Consider the following 17,820-nt stretch of genomic DNA (forward strand, 5'->3'; position numbering starts at 1 on the left):
AGAGCCTGTTCCCCCTGCGACCTAGGACCCTTCCAGGGATGGAGTGGACCACGTGATGCAGGTGAGCTTTTACCCCGTCCTTTCTCTCCCGAAAATACGTCTCACCATGTGGTCAGAAAACCAACAAAGAAAATGCATTCCAAAACACAAGAACTCTGAACAACTCTGCGCAGCTACCAGTAGTCTGCAAGCACAGTGGAGTTTTCAGCGTGGCAGACAGAACACGTCTCTGAGACAGGTCTCGTTTGTAAATATACAAAGGCTTAATCCGACATCATTGCTCACCGGCCTGAGGACTCCTCTTTGGCATGAAGACCAGCAACTAAACCTTTCAAAACGGGAGCTGTACACTTAGGAGTGTCAGTGAAGTCCACACGTGCACTCACCTATACACTTTCTTAACACAAGAAACAACAGCCAGTGGAGTCAGTGAGACGGACCGATTCTCAGCACAGGGCTCGGTCTTTAGAGAGAGTGGCCCGGGAGGACGAGTAAGTGGTCCTGACAGTGTAAACTTACTGTACTCAGCCCTGAGAATTACACCGTCAGTAGCATCATCAAAATCTACCTCCCCCAGAAGACACATCGACGACTTTGAGAAAATTATTATCAAGCAGTGCCTGCTCTGGAAAGACCAGTCCCGATTTCCATCCTTTATAGACGCCATCTCAGACCCACCGATCCAGAAGTTCCAGGCCAAGGTGCCCCCCGGGGAACACAGAAAACTCATAGGTACCCCGGGAGGCTTCGGTTTTGATGGAAACACAGCAAAACTTGGCAATGCCAGACACCGCACAAACTACTAGTAGCTCGAGGTCCTTCTTTTCGCCACCAGATCAGGTTAGTTCCTGGGATAAAAAGCGAGAACTGCAGAACCCCAGTCTGGATCAGGAAACAACTGCACGGTGGCAGGGGTCGTGCAAGGACCCCGAACACTAGTGAAGTAAAAATTACTATTCTTTCCTTTCGGGTGTGTTATTTTCTTTCAAAAGCCCATGGAGTCGTTTGGACGTAAACACTTACTAAGGCTCCTCATAAAGACAGTTTGGAGAGGTACAGGGGACTGCGCAGGGACCCTTACTGAAACCCGGACGTGGAAGTGGTGGCAAGATGCGCAGATGTGATACATACATGAGAAGCCAGTGAGGCTGCCTGTGGCGAGGAGGCCACGTGCCTCTGCAGTGACCCTGGGGCTGCCACCTGCCCTCTTCCGGACCAGCCCCTCCCCACGACCTGACAGAAAGAGAAAGGTTTTAAATAATCACTTTACTTTTCCATTTTGATCTCCACAGGATGATGTCTGTCAGCACTAGATAATTTTTCCTTCTTCACTTCACACTCTTTCCTGTCAGACAGCTTTTTCCCAGCCGGTTCGTTTTTGGCCTAAAATACAACATGGGTTAGAAATGGCCCACGGTCCGGGTCCCCTTGCTCGTGAGCTCAGTGGCTTACAGCAGGTGAGTCGCCTCACCTTCTCTACGGAGATCATCCTTCCGTGCAGCTCCGTTCTGTGGAGATGGCTGATGCACTTGGTGGCTTCGTCAGATGTCGACATGGTGACAAAGCCATAGCACCGAGCTCCAGGACTGCGGGCGTTTGTCACCACTTTGGCCCCGACAACCTTTGTGAGAGAAGACACGTATTCCTCCATATAAATCACCACATGATTTGTCAAAAATAACTAGCAGTTAACTAATCACCAGAATTCTTTTCAATAGTTTTTACTTCACAAATGGTTGGTTCGCTGTAATTAGTTATTGAAGTGGTTCTACCTTATCCTATCAAAATACATGTGCTTTTGAAACAAGATCAGCCTTCAGAGTGGCAAAAGACGAACTGGGAAAGCTAAAGACATTTAAAACTTCACCAACCACAACTCATTAATTAATCCAAAGTCCGGGGCGCCTGAATGGCTCAGTGGGTTAAAGCCTCTGCCTTCGGCTTGGGTCATGATCCCAGGTCCTGGGATCGAGCCCCGCATCGGGCTCTCTGCTCGGCGGGGAGCCTGCTCCCCCCCACCGCCTGCTTCTCTGCTTACGTGTGATCTCGGTCTGTCAAATAAATAAATAAAATCTTAAAAAAATTAATCAAAAGTTCTTCCCACTTGGATCATTTTCTCCAGCTGGACTTCGACTCCCAGACAGGTTGGCGCACCAAGCATTTACCCACCCCTGCTGCCTGAAAAAAACCTTGCGAACTGGAGAAATGGAGGCCACCAGGGTTTTCAAACACCACATACCAGGCCGCACAGGATGGTGATCCAGGGGTGGGAACACACACATGAGCCAAGCTGCATGGTTGCCCCCACTTACTTCCTAGAGGTTCCCAGTTGCGTGGGGGCGGGGGGAGGACAGGAGGTGAACAGGGGAGGTGGTATCCGGGAGCTGAGCATAGTAGCATCTGAAGAAATCGAGGCAGCAGGACACAGTACTGGAGAGGAAGTGCTGCATAAAGGCCGCTCCGGAGAGCTCCATGTGGCCCCTAAGCAGCACGCACGTGAGAGGCCAGGGAGAACGCCACCTGTGCGAGCAAACAGCCCCACAGGCTCAGGGACTCATAGAGTTCACTTCTTCCGGAGTGAACCAGAATGGAAAGGAAAAGCTTGCAATTCATGGGGCTTTAGGCTGAGATCTCAGGAGGATCCTGCCCCAGAAGTGGACAGAACTAGCCCTGAACTAAGGCTGCTCTGATCTAATGATGCCTAACAGCCAGCCTGGGGAGGAACAAGTAATTGAACTGTGTCCCAGCAAAAGCTTAAGAACACTGACAGGGACACGCAAATAACTAGAACACAACATGCACATCACAACGTCTGGTGTCCAATCAAAAACCACTAGGCAGCCAAGAAATAAGAAAATGACTCTAATGGGGAGCCTGGGTGGCTCAGTGGGTTAAGCTGCTGCCTTTGGCTCAGGTCATGATTTCAGAGTCCTGGGATCGAGTTCCGCATCAGGCTCTCTGCTCAGCAGAGAGCCTGCTTCCCCCTCTCTCTCTCTCTGGCTGCCTCTCCGTCTACTTGTGATTTCTCTCTGTCAAATTAATAAATAAAATCTTTAAAAAAAAAAAAAAAAAAAAAAAAGAAAATGACTCTAACAAAGAGAACCAACCAATAAACAGAGATCCAGAGTGCGCTCCAACAACAGAATTAGTAAACGGTGATATTAAAGTTATTTTAGCTGCATCTTAAGTGTTCAAGAAGTTGGAGAAACCACTGAGCATGTTAAGTAAACACAGAGAAGATATTTAAAAACACCCAACCCAAGATTCTGGAGATGAACGTACACGCGATGGGATGGACAGTGGACACTGCAGAAAAAAGAATGAGGAACTGAAGACGTAGCGACAGAAGCTACTTGAAAAGAACTGGAAGAAAAAAGACGGAAAACAAACCAAAACCACCAGAGCATCAGTGGGCTGTCGGACCACCTGTGGTGCTGCCAAAAGCCAAGCAGCACAGGAAAACCTTCCCGGATGAAACCACAGCATATGGGCGGCGCAATCTGCTCCAGAGCGGTGACAAAGAGAACCTGCCAGGTAAGCCAGACGAGAAAGACACCTATGCCCTAGGGAGCAAAGGTGAGACCCAGAGCCAATTAGACAACAGGAACCAGGAGGAGGGAGGACAAAAAACCACCAACCAACCCTGAATTCCGCAGGAGCAAGAACAGCTTTCAAAGTGGAAGCAAAAGAATGACATTTTCAGACCTACAAAGGCAGCAGGAATTCCTCCCGGGCCACCCTGTATTTTAAGAAAGGAGAAAGAGGGAGAAAAAAAATACCTAAAGGGAACTTGGGTATCAACAAGAGGGAAAAAAGAGCACCCTGAAAGGTAAACACGGAGGTAACTAAAAGCCGGTGATTTGTCTTATTTACGTAACTCCTTAAAAGATAATTGTTTAAAGCAAACAAGACAAAAAGACCCCCCTCAAAAACCAAAGACACAAATACACCAAAACCCGACCATCCACCCCACCTGTCAATGAGCCCAAACCATGCTACGTTGTCTATTAACCCGAATTTACGCAGCGCTGAAACCACCACAAAGGCTGGGAGGGCGGTGCACTGTCCCCAGGTTCGTGGGTCCCCCCCACCCCCAAGGACTGGAACATCACTGAAGGAGAGACTGCACAGAGTCTAGTAACAGAATTCCTAAATGCAGCCACCAAAGAAAAATGCTGTCGTTCATCCAACTGCTCAAGGAAGAAACCAAAGACAAAAAATACCCTGAGACAGATGAAAAAGAAACATGTAACACAGCAAAACCTACGGGGTATGGCAAAAGCAGTTAAGAGCTAAGTCCCCATCAAGAAACACAAAAAAACCCAAATAAGCTAGCTAACTTCACACCTCAAGAAACCAGGACGCAGCAACACTACTTACACATACTAGTTCAGCCAAAAAACGACAAAGCATAAAAAATACTCCGTGCAAGCAGCAGCAGGTACAAAGGAGCAAGAGAGCCAAGAAACAGAACAGGGAGGAGACAAGGAGCCAGACGGCAGCTGGAAGCCCCACTACACGGACACTCGAGTTAAATGTCAGCGTTCCTGCAGGGCGTGCGAGAGAACTGAAGGTAGGGCCAGCACCTATGCCGGGTACGGAGCTGTGCATCAGGACACACGAGCCCTAGTAGGTCTGGCTCTGACCACCTGCGAAGAAGCAGGTCAACGTGAGAAAGGCCCCTCCTCTCTCTGGACCTCAGGGTCCCCAACCGCGAGATGACCGGGGGTGGGATGGGGTGCTTGTCCCTGCTACGGTCCTGGCAGACCCCAGTGTCCATGTTCCCACTTGCAGATATGGCGGAGCCGGCTTTCCCTGAAGAAAGCCCCCCTCTGTCCAGAGCACCCCATACATGGCCAAAGGGGACAGATACTGCCTAGAGAGATATCAATGTCACTCCTCTTAGGAAGCTTCCCTTTCTTCCCTCTCTCTTCAAGATCAGGCAGCTGAGCCAATGACGGGGTCACTTGACCTTCCCATCAAACTATTTATCCTTGCAAGGACATCACCTCCCATGGCCCTGAGCGCAGAATCCAAGACCACCTCACCTGTCCCTGGGCCCCCTTGCCTCGCGCTCCGCCATCACAGCAGCCTTTGAGCAGTTCAATCAAATTACAGACTCGTCCCATCACAGGGCCCAAGTCCCGCAGCGTTAGTCCAGTGCCGAGCTCCGTGCGCAAGGGCGACTCTCTCATCACTCAAGCCTCGGCTCACGGCGCTCCTCCACCCGAAGGAGCGGTGAACGCAAGACCCCCGGCTAAACTCGGCCTCCCTCCCACACCCTGACAGCAGGCTGTGACTTTCCTACATGAACCCCCGGAACTCGCTGTGTTTACCTAGGTCATCTCTCCAGCAGCCCGTAAGCACGAGGACAGCGCCCTCACAGCTGCTGTTGGCCCTCATGACTGCTGCCCCGACCAAGAAGGCAGGCAAACTGAGGACGGGTGGCGGCTTCTCAGTCGTGAGCCTTTCCGAAAGACATCCGCCGTCAAGAAAAATTCACCTCGCAAACGCTTCTTCTGGGTCCTGTCCACTTAAATCACGAACGCACTCACCAGCTCCTACTCGGGGACACAGATCTGGGCTGAGAACCCCCCAGGGCAGCCAGGACACCTTGCCAAGCTCCGCCTGGGCTCCCTATAGCTCCTCCTGGCCAAGGGGCACCACCGCCCACCAGCCCGCACCAGACAAGCACGGAGCTCCCGGCTGAAAGGGCGACTGTTTCACTAACTCCAGGCAGTGCAAATTGGCGTTCAAAGTCCTCGAGTCCCTGAGAGGCTTCTGAGTGGTATTAATTTTCTTTCCGCCCCTGAGGACCATGTATTCCTTGATTTATTTTTAAACCGCTGTCATGTTCCTGTTCTCGAACTATAGGCCTGAAAATACTGATATATTAAAAACCAACTCTTTAAGTTTTGTATGGGCCAGAAAAAGAGCAGTTTCTTTACGAGCAATGAGAATGAACCACAAGAACATTCAGACTGTAACGATTTACACACATTTTCTGCGACACAATCAACTACCTGCTATTACCCGCTCTCAGCAAGGAAACGAGGCTCACTACCCCAAACCAGGTGGGCTTCTTCTCCCTTGGGGTTTCATTTTCTATGCTTTAAAAAATACACACACTGATGGGGCACGGGGGTGGCTCAGTGGGTTAAAGCCTCTGCCTTCGGCTCAGGTCATGATCTCAAGGTCCTGGGATCGAGCCCCACATTGGGCTTTCTGCTCAGTGAGAAGCCTGCTTCCCCTACCCCCCCGCCTGCCTCTCTGCCTACTTGTGATCTCTGTCAAATAAATAAAATTAAAACAACAACAACAACAACAACAACACAGCAACACACACTGAAAAGACCAACAAAACCAACGACAGAAGAAAGAACGCTCCGAAGTCCTGCGTTCGTCCCTGGGCGCCACGCGGAGGCTGGGCTGCGGGGCGCCAGGGGCACGTACCTTCCCGTACTTGTTGAAGAGGCTCTTCAGATCCGTCGCTCGAGTCGTGGAGGACAGTCCGCTGACCCACAGGTTCCGGCCAGAGCTGCTGCTGGTGCGACCTGCTGCAGGAGGGAAGGAATCAGGCTTGGCCTCCAGGCCGAGCGGGAAGCATGAACTGCCTCAGCACGCAGCCCGCTCCTGAACCCCAACTACCTCCCCCACCTCAGCTCCCCTGGTCTGAGCATTTACAGGACGGAAGACAAAATCTACGGGTTGCAGAGACCGGCCCCTTACTTGAGGAATCCTCAGGTTCTCGTCCATTACAAACAGAAATGAATTTTGGTGACCAATACTCAACTGGGGTGGCAGTTTCTGCGACTCTGTTCTGTTATTCTAACGGACAGAACGGATCTGTACCAGGACGTGACGCACTGGGATTTTCACTATCCCATAAAGGACGACCACAACAGAGATGTAAACCACAGAAGCTCACCAACATTTCAATCTAGTCTCTCAAGATACTGGTAGATGGGTTACTTCCAGTAATCCTCAATGAAACCAACCATCGGATCCCCAGTGTGGGTTCCTGCAGGCCCCTCCCTCCCCAAATAAGGGATCCGTAGTCGGCTCCCTGACACGTAAGTTGAATCATACCTTTTTCATCTTTAATGATTGGCTTTATATCTTTTTCTTCCTTAAAAGAGCTAGAGACAAAAATGAATGTTACTCACATGGGAACAAAAGGAGAGAGAACTAAATTAAAAGTATGGTATGTGCTAAAAACTGAATACCTACCAGAAAATTAGTCTGAAATAAAATCTTAAGACACCTTTGCAAGCTTCTCTAGGAAATCTGACCCCCAAAATACGATGTCAGATTCTTAAAAGTCAATTGCATTTAGCTGAAGATAGCAGTTAACAATTTAAGAACACAACCATAGTAGGTTGGGAAAAAGGGAATAGATTCACCCATTAAAAAATACACAACGAGAAATAAAACATGGTTCAGAAGTAAGCTAAGACTGCATCAGTCTGGCTGGCCAATTGCAGAAAAAACAGCTTATGTGTGTCATTAAATGACCAATGGAAAGGAGATAGCGTCTGGTCTAAAACTGAGAAAAAACAAACCTCATTTTCTGATCAGCGCCCTCACTGGCTGAGGACTCTTTAGGAGCCGGAGGGACTTCATTACAAGCTTCAAAAGCAAACTTCTTCACGTCTTCTTTGCTATCTCTGGGGTCTGGGCTTGAGGCTTCCGGGGGCGCTTCCGCGGCCTCCTCGCTAGAGGCTTCCGTGCGCTCGGAGGCTTTACTACTCTGCTCAACCGGCTGCTCTAGCCCTACAGGCTCACAGTCCGTCCGCGCGCCACCGCCTGGCTGCTCCACGGGCTCCCTTTTCACTACCGCTAACAGGGTGTCTGCCCTGCTCGCCTGAGCTTGCGCTGTTGACTCGCTGGCCAAATCTAAGTCACCCTCCTCCGGGTGGCCGCTGCCAAAAAGGTCCTCTTCCTCCGCAAGCTTTCTGTCTGGCCCCACGCTACTTGTATCCTGTGCCAAGGGCTGCTCCAGCTCGGAACCTTCTTCTTTTACTGGCTCAGATTTACAAGTTTCCCCCAAAATGTCGAGTATTTTCTCATTTTCTACGGATTTAACAGGAATAGAATGGCACAAGGTTTAATTACCAGGGAAATAAAGCAATCACAAATGCGGAACTGGCACGGCTGCCACACTAACACGAAGAGAACCGCTAGCTACACAGAGATTGGAAAACCCGCGGGTACACAAAGTTACACCGGTTACACTACCTGCGCTCCAACCGACTGCTACAGTAAGCCGCTACGCTACATGGAAGAGAAAAGGCCCCCACAGATTCAAACACCTACAACCACGTGGCTGCTTCTCGACAGTCTTCCTCGTGTTTTTGTTCAAGTGTGGGTCTTCAGACTTAGTTTCCCAGTGTCCAAGGTGCCGAACCAAATGCGATCACCATTCGATGACAGCTCAATTTCCAAAGCTTCTTCCGACTTCTTTTAACGGAACAGTCCGATATGCAAACCAGAAACTCTTCTGACGGCGGGAGATAAACGCAGTCCAGAAGGGGAATAACACATTGGAAATTTTCCTGAAGAGACTCTGTTTCCTCTTCTGGAATCCAGTCACTTCTCGGGTTATGAGTGCCCTGACAACCGCTTTATCCTGCCTTAACTGTATTAATCAAAAAGACTGCAGCAAAATATCACAAGATCTGTTTCATGTGTAGAAACACATGGAAGAATCACCGGAGGAATTACTTAAATGCCCCTCTATGCGGTGAGAGAGATGAAGATAATCACTACATCTCACCCAATATATTCGACCTCCAGAAACCAGAAGGGCACTTCCACAGATCTGGTGATATGACTGGGTTTCCAATCTCTGATCCTTGTACGATCTGGATTGTCCACCATTAAAATCATTTACGCGACCATACACAGCTTAGAATATATAGATAGATTGAAAAAAAAGAGTGGGAAAACTTTCAAACCATTAACTGTCGTGTTTCTCTTATCAGTACCTGGCTCCAAGAGAGCTTCTTCAATATCCTGTTTTAAAAAGAAAAGAGAAAGAAATCCACAAGGCACTTAAAAACTGAGCAAATATATTTCCCTGGCAGACATAGCTTCAATCACATGCGAATCAACATTTTCCACTCAAAATGACCCTATTCCATTCTGGGAGCATTCGGTGAGAAGCCCATTATGTTGCCCTCTCCCTGGCACAGCAGTGACACTCGGCCTATTCCGTTCTCCCTGGAGGGTCTGGTAGCCCTAGCAGCCTCTGGAGAGAGCAAAGACAGAGACTGCTCCGTATGTCATACCAGATCTGAGAAAGCTCTATTTCTCCCCAAGTAAGCTGTGATTTATAACTGGAACCTGTCAACAAAATGATCTGTTCACCTCTCTCAAAACCTTCCCGACTGCCCATTGAACTTAAGACAATGGGCCAAATCCTTTCCCTGACCCACAGACTCGGGCAGTCAGGCCTACCCATGTCGGCAGCCTCCAGCCCTACATTCAGCCAGTCTCCCTCCTGGCCCACCAGTGGGACCTCAGTTTGGGTAGGGCTTCCTCTGGGAGCATTTACAGCCCAACCCCTTCAACTTCTCCCTGGAAGAACTTCTCCTTCCTAATTATGAACTCCATCCCCACTAGAATGCAAACAGTTAAGACTACTTGTTTGGCTTGACCTCTTACCACGGGCACTCAGCTCAGCATCAGCACTGAACGAATCCTTCTTACACAAACACACGCCCTCTCTCTCCAAGGAAAACCAAGCACTTGTGTCGCATCTCCAGCCCTGTAGCACCAGAAAGGTCACTTACCGGAGGTACTTTGAAGTCCAGTGACGAAGCGTCCAAAGTGTTCTCGAAGCCCTCCCCATCCACCTGAAAGACAAAAACAGAGAACCACTTAGTGGAGACAGAGCTGTGAGTGCCAGCCCGACACCTCACCAGTTCCTGAGCGGCCTACGTGTCCACTACCCTCAAGCGCCCACTGCCCCCTCCAAGTCCACTGCTGTTGTTGGGTTTCTGGTGGCCTCCCCGCCGGCTCCAGGGCCGGGTGGCACAGAACCTCTGAGCGGGTCTCCCAGACAGCAGGTGCTCAGTTGGCACCGGCCCAGGAACATGCACACTCTATTCCCAGGCAGCATCTGTTTGTTGGCGGTCCACACACGCAACCCGGACACCATTTCCGGAGCAGAGCTCAGAAGGAAAATGAAAACCTTCACACTTCCCTGATTTCACTTGCTAACAATGCTTTTAAAAGTAACAATAACTAGGGGGGACGCCTGGGTGGCTCAGTGGGTTAAGCCTCTGCTTTCGGCTCAGGTCATGATCCCAGGGTCCTGGGATCGAGTCCCACATCAGGCTCTCTGCTCTGCGGGGAGCCTGCTCCTCCCCACCCCTGCCTGCCTTGCTGCCTACTTGTGATCTCTGTCAAATAAATAAATAAATCTTAAAAAAAAATAGGGTAACAATATTCAGGAACTTTTACCTACTGTGCCTTATTTAAAACATTTAACTGAACTACTATCTTACACGTCACTGTTTGAAAGCTTTTTACTTCTTCTTCTTCCTTTTTTTTTTTAATAAAGATTTTATTTATTTCTTTGGCAGAGACAAGTCACAAGTAGGTAGAGAGGCAGGCAGAGAGAGAGGAGGAAGCAGGCTCTCCGCTCAGCGGAGCTTGATCCCAGGACTCTGGGATCATGACCTGAGCTGAAGGCAGAGGATTAACCCATTGAGCCACCCAGGCGCCCCGAGAGCTTTTTACTTCTTAAGTGAAATACAAAAACTATGCCCTCCCAAATGTTTTTTTTTTTTCCCCCTTTTCCAGGTTTGAAGCTCATGACCTGGATACTTCGATTAACCAAGACGTAAGAAACCAAGTCCGTGCTCTGGAAATAATTAACACACAGCAGGATTGTACCGAGAGAGGCCAAGACCAGCAGGTCAGTTACTCATCGTCACCCTAGGCTGAGGGGCAGTGGTGTTTGTGATTTTTGACCTTTAACATTGAAAGTCCAGTCCGAGAGCACTTTTTCTTTCCCTCCCACTTAAAAAAAAAAAAGAAAAGGACAGTGAGAATAGAAAACCTAACCCAAATACAAAAAATTATCAAGGAAACGAAGAGGCTGAATGCACCAAGGTAGTAGGATTAAAATGGCAATCAGTTTTAGAATGGCCACAGAATTCCTCACCAAATGAAGCGAAAGCTCGAGAAAGTAACATTGTTAATAGAATTCAAGTCCTCCTTTATATACAGGAACGTTAAGAGTGGTTTTTCTTCCCCACGGGAGGGGTGCTTCGGGGTGCTTCCGAGGGCATGAGCGCTTTCCCTCACTCATGTCTTTCAACATCACCATCTAACCTTGTGCCTAGAGCACATCCTACAAAGACCAACAAGAAGGGGCACCTGGGTGGCTCCGTGGATTAATGCCTCTGCCTTCGGCTCAGGTCGTGATCCCAGGGTCCTGGGATCGAGCCCCGCATCGGGCTCTCTGCTCAGTGGGGAGCCTACTTGGCCCCCTCTCTGCCTACTTGTGATCTCTCAAATAAATAAAATAAATAAGTAAACAAATAAAATCTTAAAATAGAAAAAAAACAACAACAGGAAGACCCGAATGCTAACATGACGAATTGTTTTTGGTTTCCTGTTTTTCAAAGGAAAATACTTTTACCAACAATGTCAGCCTTTTCCGACTCATGCCGAGGAAGGGCCTCTCGCCCTTGTATCAAACGACTCCTCAGGACCGTTGAAAAGTTAGGCGCCAGCTAACATCGGACTTGCATGCTGTTTAAACAGACATCATTTACCACGAGGCCCGAGACAGGTACCCTGTGTTTATGGTGACCGCTGACCGGGGTGCTGTGCTACCCAACCGCCAGCGTGTGCTCACTCTGCGTGGTGGCCCGGGAGCACCACGGAGCCCCAGGGCTGCAGGCACCTTCCCCCGTGTCATCAAGTCACCTACAGCGTGCTCTGCAAGCTGCGCCGGGAGCTCTCGCCGTCGGGCCGCCACGTATTCTTTGCTGTCACAAAGGGAACCGAGAATGCTGTCAGCGCCGTCCTCCCCAAAGCCGGGAGCACTGCGATTCTCAACTTCGCTCTCTTCCCACACACCCACATCCATCACGCCGAGGCTCTGCAAGCTGTCGGACCCTGCGTCCGCATCCTCCTGCCAAGAGAACGCACGGTGTCAGCGACGGGGCGGCTGGTCACGGAGCTCCTGCTAGCGCCTCGGCCGCGGACGCCCCATACCTGCCCGTCTCTGGAATCTTCTTCCAGGCCGTTGTCTTCTGTACCTTCTTCCTCCATCTTTTGTCCTGATGACAAAATAATTTTTAAATCAGATAATACTCAGGTTCTGGCCTACAAAATGTGCGTACCTTTTATTCTAGAAATCCCCCCAGTTAAGGGCATGCGCTAAAATGTCTGGGACCAAACCAAAACCGTAACCCATCTATCTAGAAACTGCATACAGCCCAAACATTCAAATCACTACAGTGTGTTCATGTGCGGGCCACCAGCTGTCCTCAACAAGGGAAGTGGAGGGGAATCTGGCGACGACAGGAAACGTTTCTGGCGTCACAACTCAGGGATGCTCCCGGCGGCGGGTGGGAGTGACCCGGGATGCTGGGCGACGCGAGCGCGAAGGACAGAGCGCGAAGGACAGCGCCTGCCGGGAAGAATGACCCGCCCCCAACAGTCAACAGCACCAAGCAGGCAAAACACGGTGGCCCACCACACGACGTCTTACAACTTTAAAAAAAAAATTATGGGGGCGCCTGGGTGGCTCAATGGGTTAAGCCTCTGCCTTCTGCTCAGGTTGTGATCTTGGGGTCCTGGGGGTCTGCTCAGCGGGGAGCCTGCTTCCACCTCTCTGCCTGCCTCTCTGCCTCCTTGTGATCTCTCTGTCAAATAAATAAACAAAATCTTAAAAAAAAATTATACTTCTAAGGAATAATGATATAGGAAAATGCCCACAGTGGGGGGGAACCACAGAGAGTAGTTCCACTTTCATTAAAAGGCGCGTACACATATGGATGCAATCAAGGATAAAGACCATTTATAAAATACACACACGAGAACGACTTAAGCAGTCACCAACAGGGGTTAAAATACAAGGTGATAACATTAGAGATGATTTTATTTTCACAGGCATACTTCTTACGTTTTCTAAAGTATCTAGAAATATGGTTCTTGTAATTTTTTACAAGAATTTTCTCCTGAAATTTCTCAATTTTCTCTTGAAACGAGAAAAACCACACCAAAGGGACATCGGTCTTTGCATAAAGACCAGACTGCAGTGTGTACACTGAAGCGATCTCTGCGCCGCCATCGAGACACTCACTCAAGATGTGTGGCTTTACTGTGTGTGGGGCACTGTGGCCTCTCCGTCACTGGCTCCCACAACACCAGCAGGCTTAGTAGCTGCACCCGACACACAGGTATTCGGTTCACCTCTTAAAAGTGGTTCTCAACGTGTGTGGCAGCAGCACCCACTTTCAGGGTCTGCAGTACCCAGGACGCCAACAGGACAGATGCAGACTGCAAAGTGCCCTGAAGGAAAGGGGGGGATGACCAACGCTGCCAGAGCGGTCCGGACCCCAACTCCAAAGGCCTGGTTTCAGTAACAAAAGCTGCAGGGGTGGGGGACCGAGAGGCTAGAAAACCTAATCCAAAATTATAATCTTTCCAAACAAACCCACGAGGTTCAAAACTTGTCTGTTTCAATGAGCTAAAGAGAAGTTCCGTTGTCTCAACCTGAAGTGTTTTTCTCAGAAAGTTTAACTTACTTTTTACTTTTACATAATCTTGAAGACCTAGTTCCAACCAGGACACCACGAGGGTCAGCGCTTTGTGTGTCCAGACTGCTACAGAGTAACAGCCCAGCTCCACCACCTCCACCAAACAGGGCCAGGGCCACCTGTTTTCTCTCCCTGCTTTTGGCGACTTCTCAGAAAAAAAGGGGAAGGGACCAGTGCCCTTCTTATCCCACTACAGCTCCCCTGGGACTGTCATCTCTTTGTACCAACAAAAATAAGTATTACCAAAGCTTTTTTGACAAAATGTTAAGTCCAAGTGGTTTTACCGTCACCTAAACTGTAACCCAGACATTCAGACATGTGCTGCGAGCCCTTGGCTGAGGTTTGGTTTGTCTAATGGTGCAAAGATCCCTGTTAAGAGCCAAGAACACTTTGATTAGTAAGCCTTGACCCTCCCAAGTTTTAAAGGAGTGCCTCCGTTAAAGACTTCCACTAAGAACTTTTAGACGGACAGATACACATTGCTCAGCCTCTGCTCGCCTGACTAGTCAGCACTTACACTCGACCATTACAAGATCAATAAAAACACATCGATGGGTTCAAATTCAGCTTAAAATGTAACTCCTTGGGGCGCCTGGGTGGCTCAGTGGGTTAAAGCCTCTGCCTTCAGCTCAGGTCATGATCCCAGGGACCTGGGATTGAGCCTTGAGTCGGGCTCTCTGCTTGGCGGGGAGCCTGCTTCCTCCTCTCTCTCTGCCTGCCTCTCTGCCTACTTGTGATCTCTGTCAAATAAATAAATAAAATCTTAAAAAAAAAAAAAAAAAGCAATGAAGTGTACGCTGTAAATGAGTGAATTCTATAGTATATGAACTATACCTCAATTCGGGAAAAAAAAAAAAGAAATCTCACTGTGGGGCGCCTGGCTGGCTCAGCGCGTAGAACATGTGAATCTTGATCTTGGGGTTGTAAATATGAGCCCCACATCGAATATAGAGATTACTTAAAAATAAGATTTTTCTTTCTTTTTTTATTTTTTAAGATTTATCTATTTATTTATTTGACAGAGAGATCACAAGTAGGCAGAGAGGCAGGCAGAAAGAGGTTGGGGGGGGAGCAGGCTCCCCACTGAGCAGAGAGCTGGATGTGGGGCTCCATCCCAGGACCCTGAGATCATGACCTGAGCCAAAGGCAGAGGCTTAACCCACTCAGCCACCCAGGCGCCCCTTAAAAATAAGATTCTAAAAACAAAACAAAACAAAAAACAACTCACTGGTTAAAAAAAAAGGCTGGGTGCAAATTCTCCAACAATCTATTTTGGATCCTTAAAGATACTGAGTTCTACTCTGTCTCAGACTGGTGTCGTTTTCTGTGGTTTGAAATCGTGTTTTGAACTTCTAGCAAGGAAGCCACGTAGTGTATTTGGTTGCTCGGGGCAGCTTTAAGAGTGTGCCTTACGCTGGTTCTTTCTGAATCCCAACAACGAGCCAAGAGGTCTCTAACACATGATTCAATTTTAATTTACATAGCACCTGCACAACTCTCTACTTTTTCCGGCACTCCTGACAGAGCTACATGTAAGGCAGTGAAAACCAAGCCTATTTGTTAGAGGGGAACAATGAAGGCCAAGGACACTTTCCTGCCCCAAAGGTCAGAAATGGTGTTCAAAAATTCGATCTGTAAGGAAGTTCTCTACACGCTCAGGCCTCCAGCGGCAGTAAGTACGCGCGGGTACCTTTAATGTATCTCTTTGCTGTCCTCTTGCTTGTGGCTTCCAAGGCGACACCAATTTCATCAGGATCCTGCCCTTCTTCCTTAACCGCCTATTAAGAAGAGATGAAACTTCACTACAACACCGTGGACAGCTGCAGGGCACACACCGTTCTTTGTTAAGTAACGACGCCCCAGCAAACAAAGTCAAACACTTGGAAAGAGGAGTAACTCCGGTCATACTATCTGGGCTGCCAGCCCAGAAGGCACGGGATGAACCCAGCACAACTCGGTTCTCTCGGGGCCCTAAGCACAAAAGACAAAGGGATGGGAGAGCTGGGGCTCCAGGGTGCGGGTCAATGTCTAGTTTCACAATGGCCCTTAAACTCGATCTTGCCCAAACCTCCACTTTAATACTGATCACCATCAAAGAGACACCGCGCTAAGTCCACCATCTGTAAGGCTGAGCGGGGTTCCACAAGCCAGGTTTGACCTCTGGGGAAAAACCCCACCCGACAGACTGGGGGGGGAGCGGGTGCTGCTCGGTGCCCTCCTCCAGACGGGCACAGGACTGGGCGCTCCATGGTAAACTCGAGCTAAGAGCTTGCTCCGGCGGGAGAGTCAGCAATCCCTCCAAACTCGGCGCGGGGTTGAACGCGGCCAGGTGGGGCATGAACACCGGGAGCGGGAGATGGAGCAACACCTGAGCCAGCCCGCGGGGAGACATCTCAGGTAGAGAGAGGAGCCCTGGAAGGCACCAACCAGGAGAAGCCCTGGAAGGGCGGGGGGGGGGGGGCATGACAGGAGCGAAAGTCCAGGAGTGGGAACAGCCACAACCCCCACCCCTTTAATATCTCAAAGGCTCTTCGTTCCTCCGTTCCCCAGGGGGGGAAACTGAGGCGCGGGGAGATAAAAGCACCTATCCAAGGTCACAGAACCGAGTCTCCGACCGGAGCCCGGAAGAAGTCCAGGCGGCCGCTCGGCGGCTGAAAGGACGCGCTTTCAGCACTCTCGAGGCGACCAGCTGCAAGGAGGAGCAAAAACAAGGTACAGAGAGGGGTGGTGACGGGCTAAGGTCACAGAGCCGGGCCCCCCGGTCCCCGCTGGCTCGGGCCGGGGTCGGTCACAAGGCGAAAAGGTGGAGGCGGGCCCGCGTCCGGCAATCGCGCTGACAGGCCGGCTCGGGGGCGTGCCCCGGCCTCCTGCTCCCACCCGGGACGTCGAGCCGCCTCACCTTCTTGAGCCGCTCCATCAAGACGCTCTTGTTGCCGCCCGTGTCCAGATTCCGCTTCTTCAGCTCCGCCCGCAGGTCTATCACCCGCAAGTCACTCAGCCGCCGCGTCCCGGCCTCCGAGGCACCCGATCCGACAGCGGCTGTGCCAGAACCCGACTCGCTGGACCCTGCCAGAGTCTCCGCCATCCCAGGTCTCACGGCCCCGCCACCCTCTTCCCACACCGCCGGCGGCTGTAGCGGCTCTGGGCACAAAATGGCGCCGCCTAAGAGGAAAACGCACTCGCTTCCTCCCGCCCCGCTTTCCGGCCGCGCATGCGTGCCGCACTTGCCAGCTTTCTTAACAGCACGCGCGCTCGCGCGTCGACCAACCGCACGTTCCCCACCACAACGCGCAGGCGTCGTAACTGCAGCAAGTTTGTGTCACGGCCGTTCGCGGCGGGAGGCTGGCGAGATGCAATGCGCCTGCGCACTTCCCTTTTAGTGCTCACCACGCATGTGCAAATGCGACCGGCAGCGTCGGCTCCGCGCCGGGTGCGCCTGCGCAGAAGCGAGGCGCGCCAGGGCGGCTGGAGCGGTTCCCTCGCAGGCGGCGCCATTTTGTGCTAGGTGCCCAGATAAAACCGGCCCGGTTCTGTGTGAAGTGGGCGGCGGAGCCAGGGTCCCTGGAATGGCGGAGACTCTTTCAGGCCTAGGCGATTCGGGTGCGGTGGGCGCAGCGGCTCTGAGCTCTGCCTCGTCGGAGACCGGGACGCGGCGGCTCAGCGATCTGCGGGTGATCGATCTGCGGGCGGAGCTGAGGAAACGGAATCTGGACTCGAGCGGCAACAAGAGCGTTTTGATGGAGCGGCTCAAAAAGGTAGAGCTGGGGCCCTGCGGGGGCGGGAAGGAGGTGGGAAGGGGGGTCCTGGCGGCCGCGACCGGGGTCCCCTGGCCTCGGGGTCCGCCCCCGGCCCGGTGTGGGGCCTGTGTCTGGTCTGGCGCTCCAGGCTTCTCCCGGCTCCTCCCGGGCCCACGAGGGAGCTCCCACCCCAGCGCGGCCGGGGTGCGAACCTCAGCGCCGCCGTGGGGAGACCGCGACATCTGGGCGCGACCCGGCGACGGCGCCGCGGCCTTGCGGTGGAGGGCGGCGGGGCACCC

General features: G+C 51.1%; 2 protein-coding genes across 8 annotated transcripts in view; one reads left to right on the top strand and one right to left on the bottom strand.

Moving 5' to 3' along the window:
- SAFB2 (scaffold attachment factor B2) overlaps window positions 1-16,957 on the bottom strand; it is a 31,944-nt gene extending 14,987 nt beyond the window's left edge. For 2 of the 4 annotated variants that reach the window (XM_059159597.1, XM_059159595.1), the window contains exons 1-11: window positions 16,684-16,951; window positions 15,475-15,562; window positions 12,235-12,299; window positions 11,948-12,151; window positions 9,795-9,857; window positions 8,988-9,015; window positions 7,563-8,073; window positions 7,090-7,139; window positions 6,454-6,554; window positions 1,472-1,621; window positions 1,271-1,383 (exon numbers count right to left, since the gene is read on the bottom strand). In XM_059159597.1, coding sequence (XP_059015580.1) covers window positions 1,271-1,383; window positions 1,472-1,621; window positions 6,454-6,554; window positions 7,090-7,139; window positions 7,563-8,073; window positions 8,988-9,015; window positions 9,795-9,857; window positions 11,948-12,151; window positions 12,235-12,299; window positions 15,475-15,562; window positions 16,684-16,869 — 1,559 coding nt within the window. In that variant the 5' untranslated portion in view covers window positions 16,870-16,951. Of the gene's footprint in view, window positions 1-1,270; window positions 1,384-1,471; window positions 1,622-6,453; window positions 6,558-7,089; window positions 7,140-7,562; window positions 8,074-8,987; window positions 9,016-9,794; window positions 9,858-11,947; window positions 12,152-12,234; window positions 12,300-15,474; window positions 15,563-16,683 lie in introns of all 4 variants that reach the window. The other 2 variants (XM_059159598.1, XM_059159596.1) reach the window with 2 other exon arrangements.
- A 258-nt stretch (window positions 16,958-17,215) lies between these two features.
- SAFB (scaffold attachment factor B) overlaps window positions 17,216-17,820 on the top strand; it is a 36,660-nt gene continuing 36,055 nt past the window's right edge. For 2 of the 4 annotated variants that reach the window (XM_059159590.1, XM_059159592.1), the window contains exon 1: window positions 17,216-17,539. In XM_059159590.1, the coding sequence (XP_059015573.1) occupies window positions 17,351-17,539 (189 nt within the window). In that variant the 5' untranslated portion in view covers window positions 17,216-17,350. The remainder of the gene's footprint in view (window positions 17,540-17,820) is intronic. The other 2 variants (XM_059159593.1, XM_059159594.1) reach the window with 1 other exon arrangement.

The sequence above is a fragment of the Mustela lutreola genome, chromosome 2 (genome assembly GCF_030435805.1).
Source record: "Mustela lutreola isolate mMusLut2 chromosome 2, mMusLut2.pri, whole genome shotgun sequence".
NCBI classification, from domain to species: domain Eukaryota; kingdom Metazoa; phylum Chordata; class Mammalia; order Carnivora; family Mustelidae; genus Mustela; species Mustela lutreola.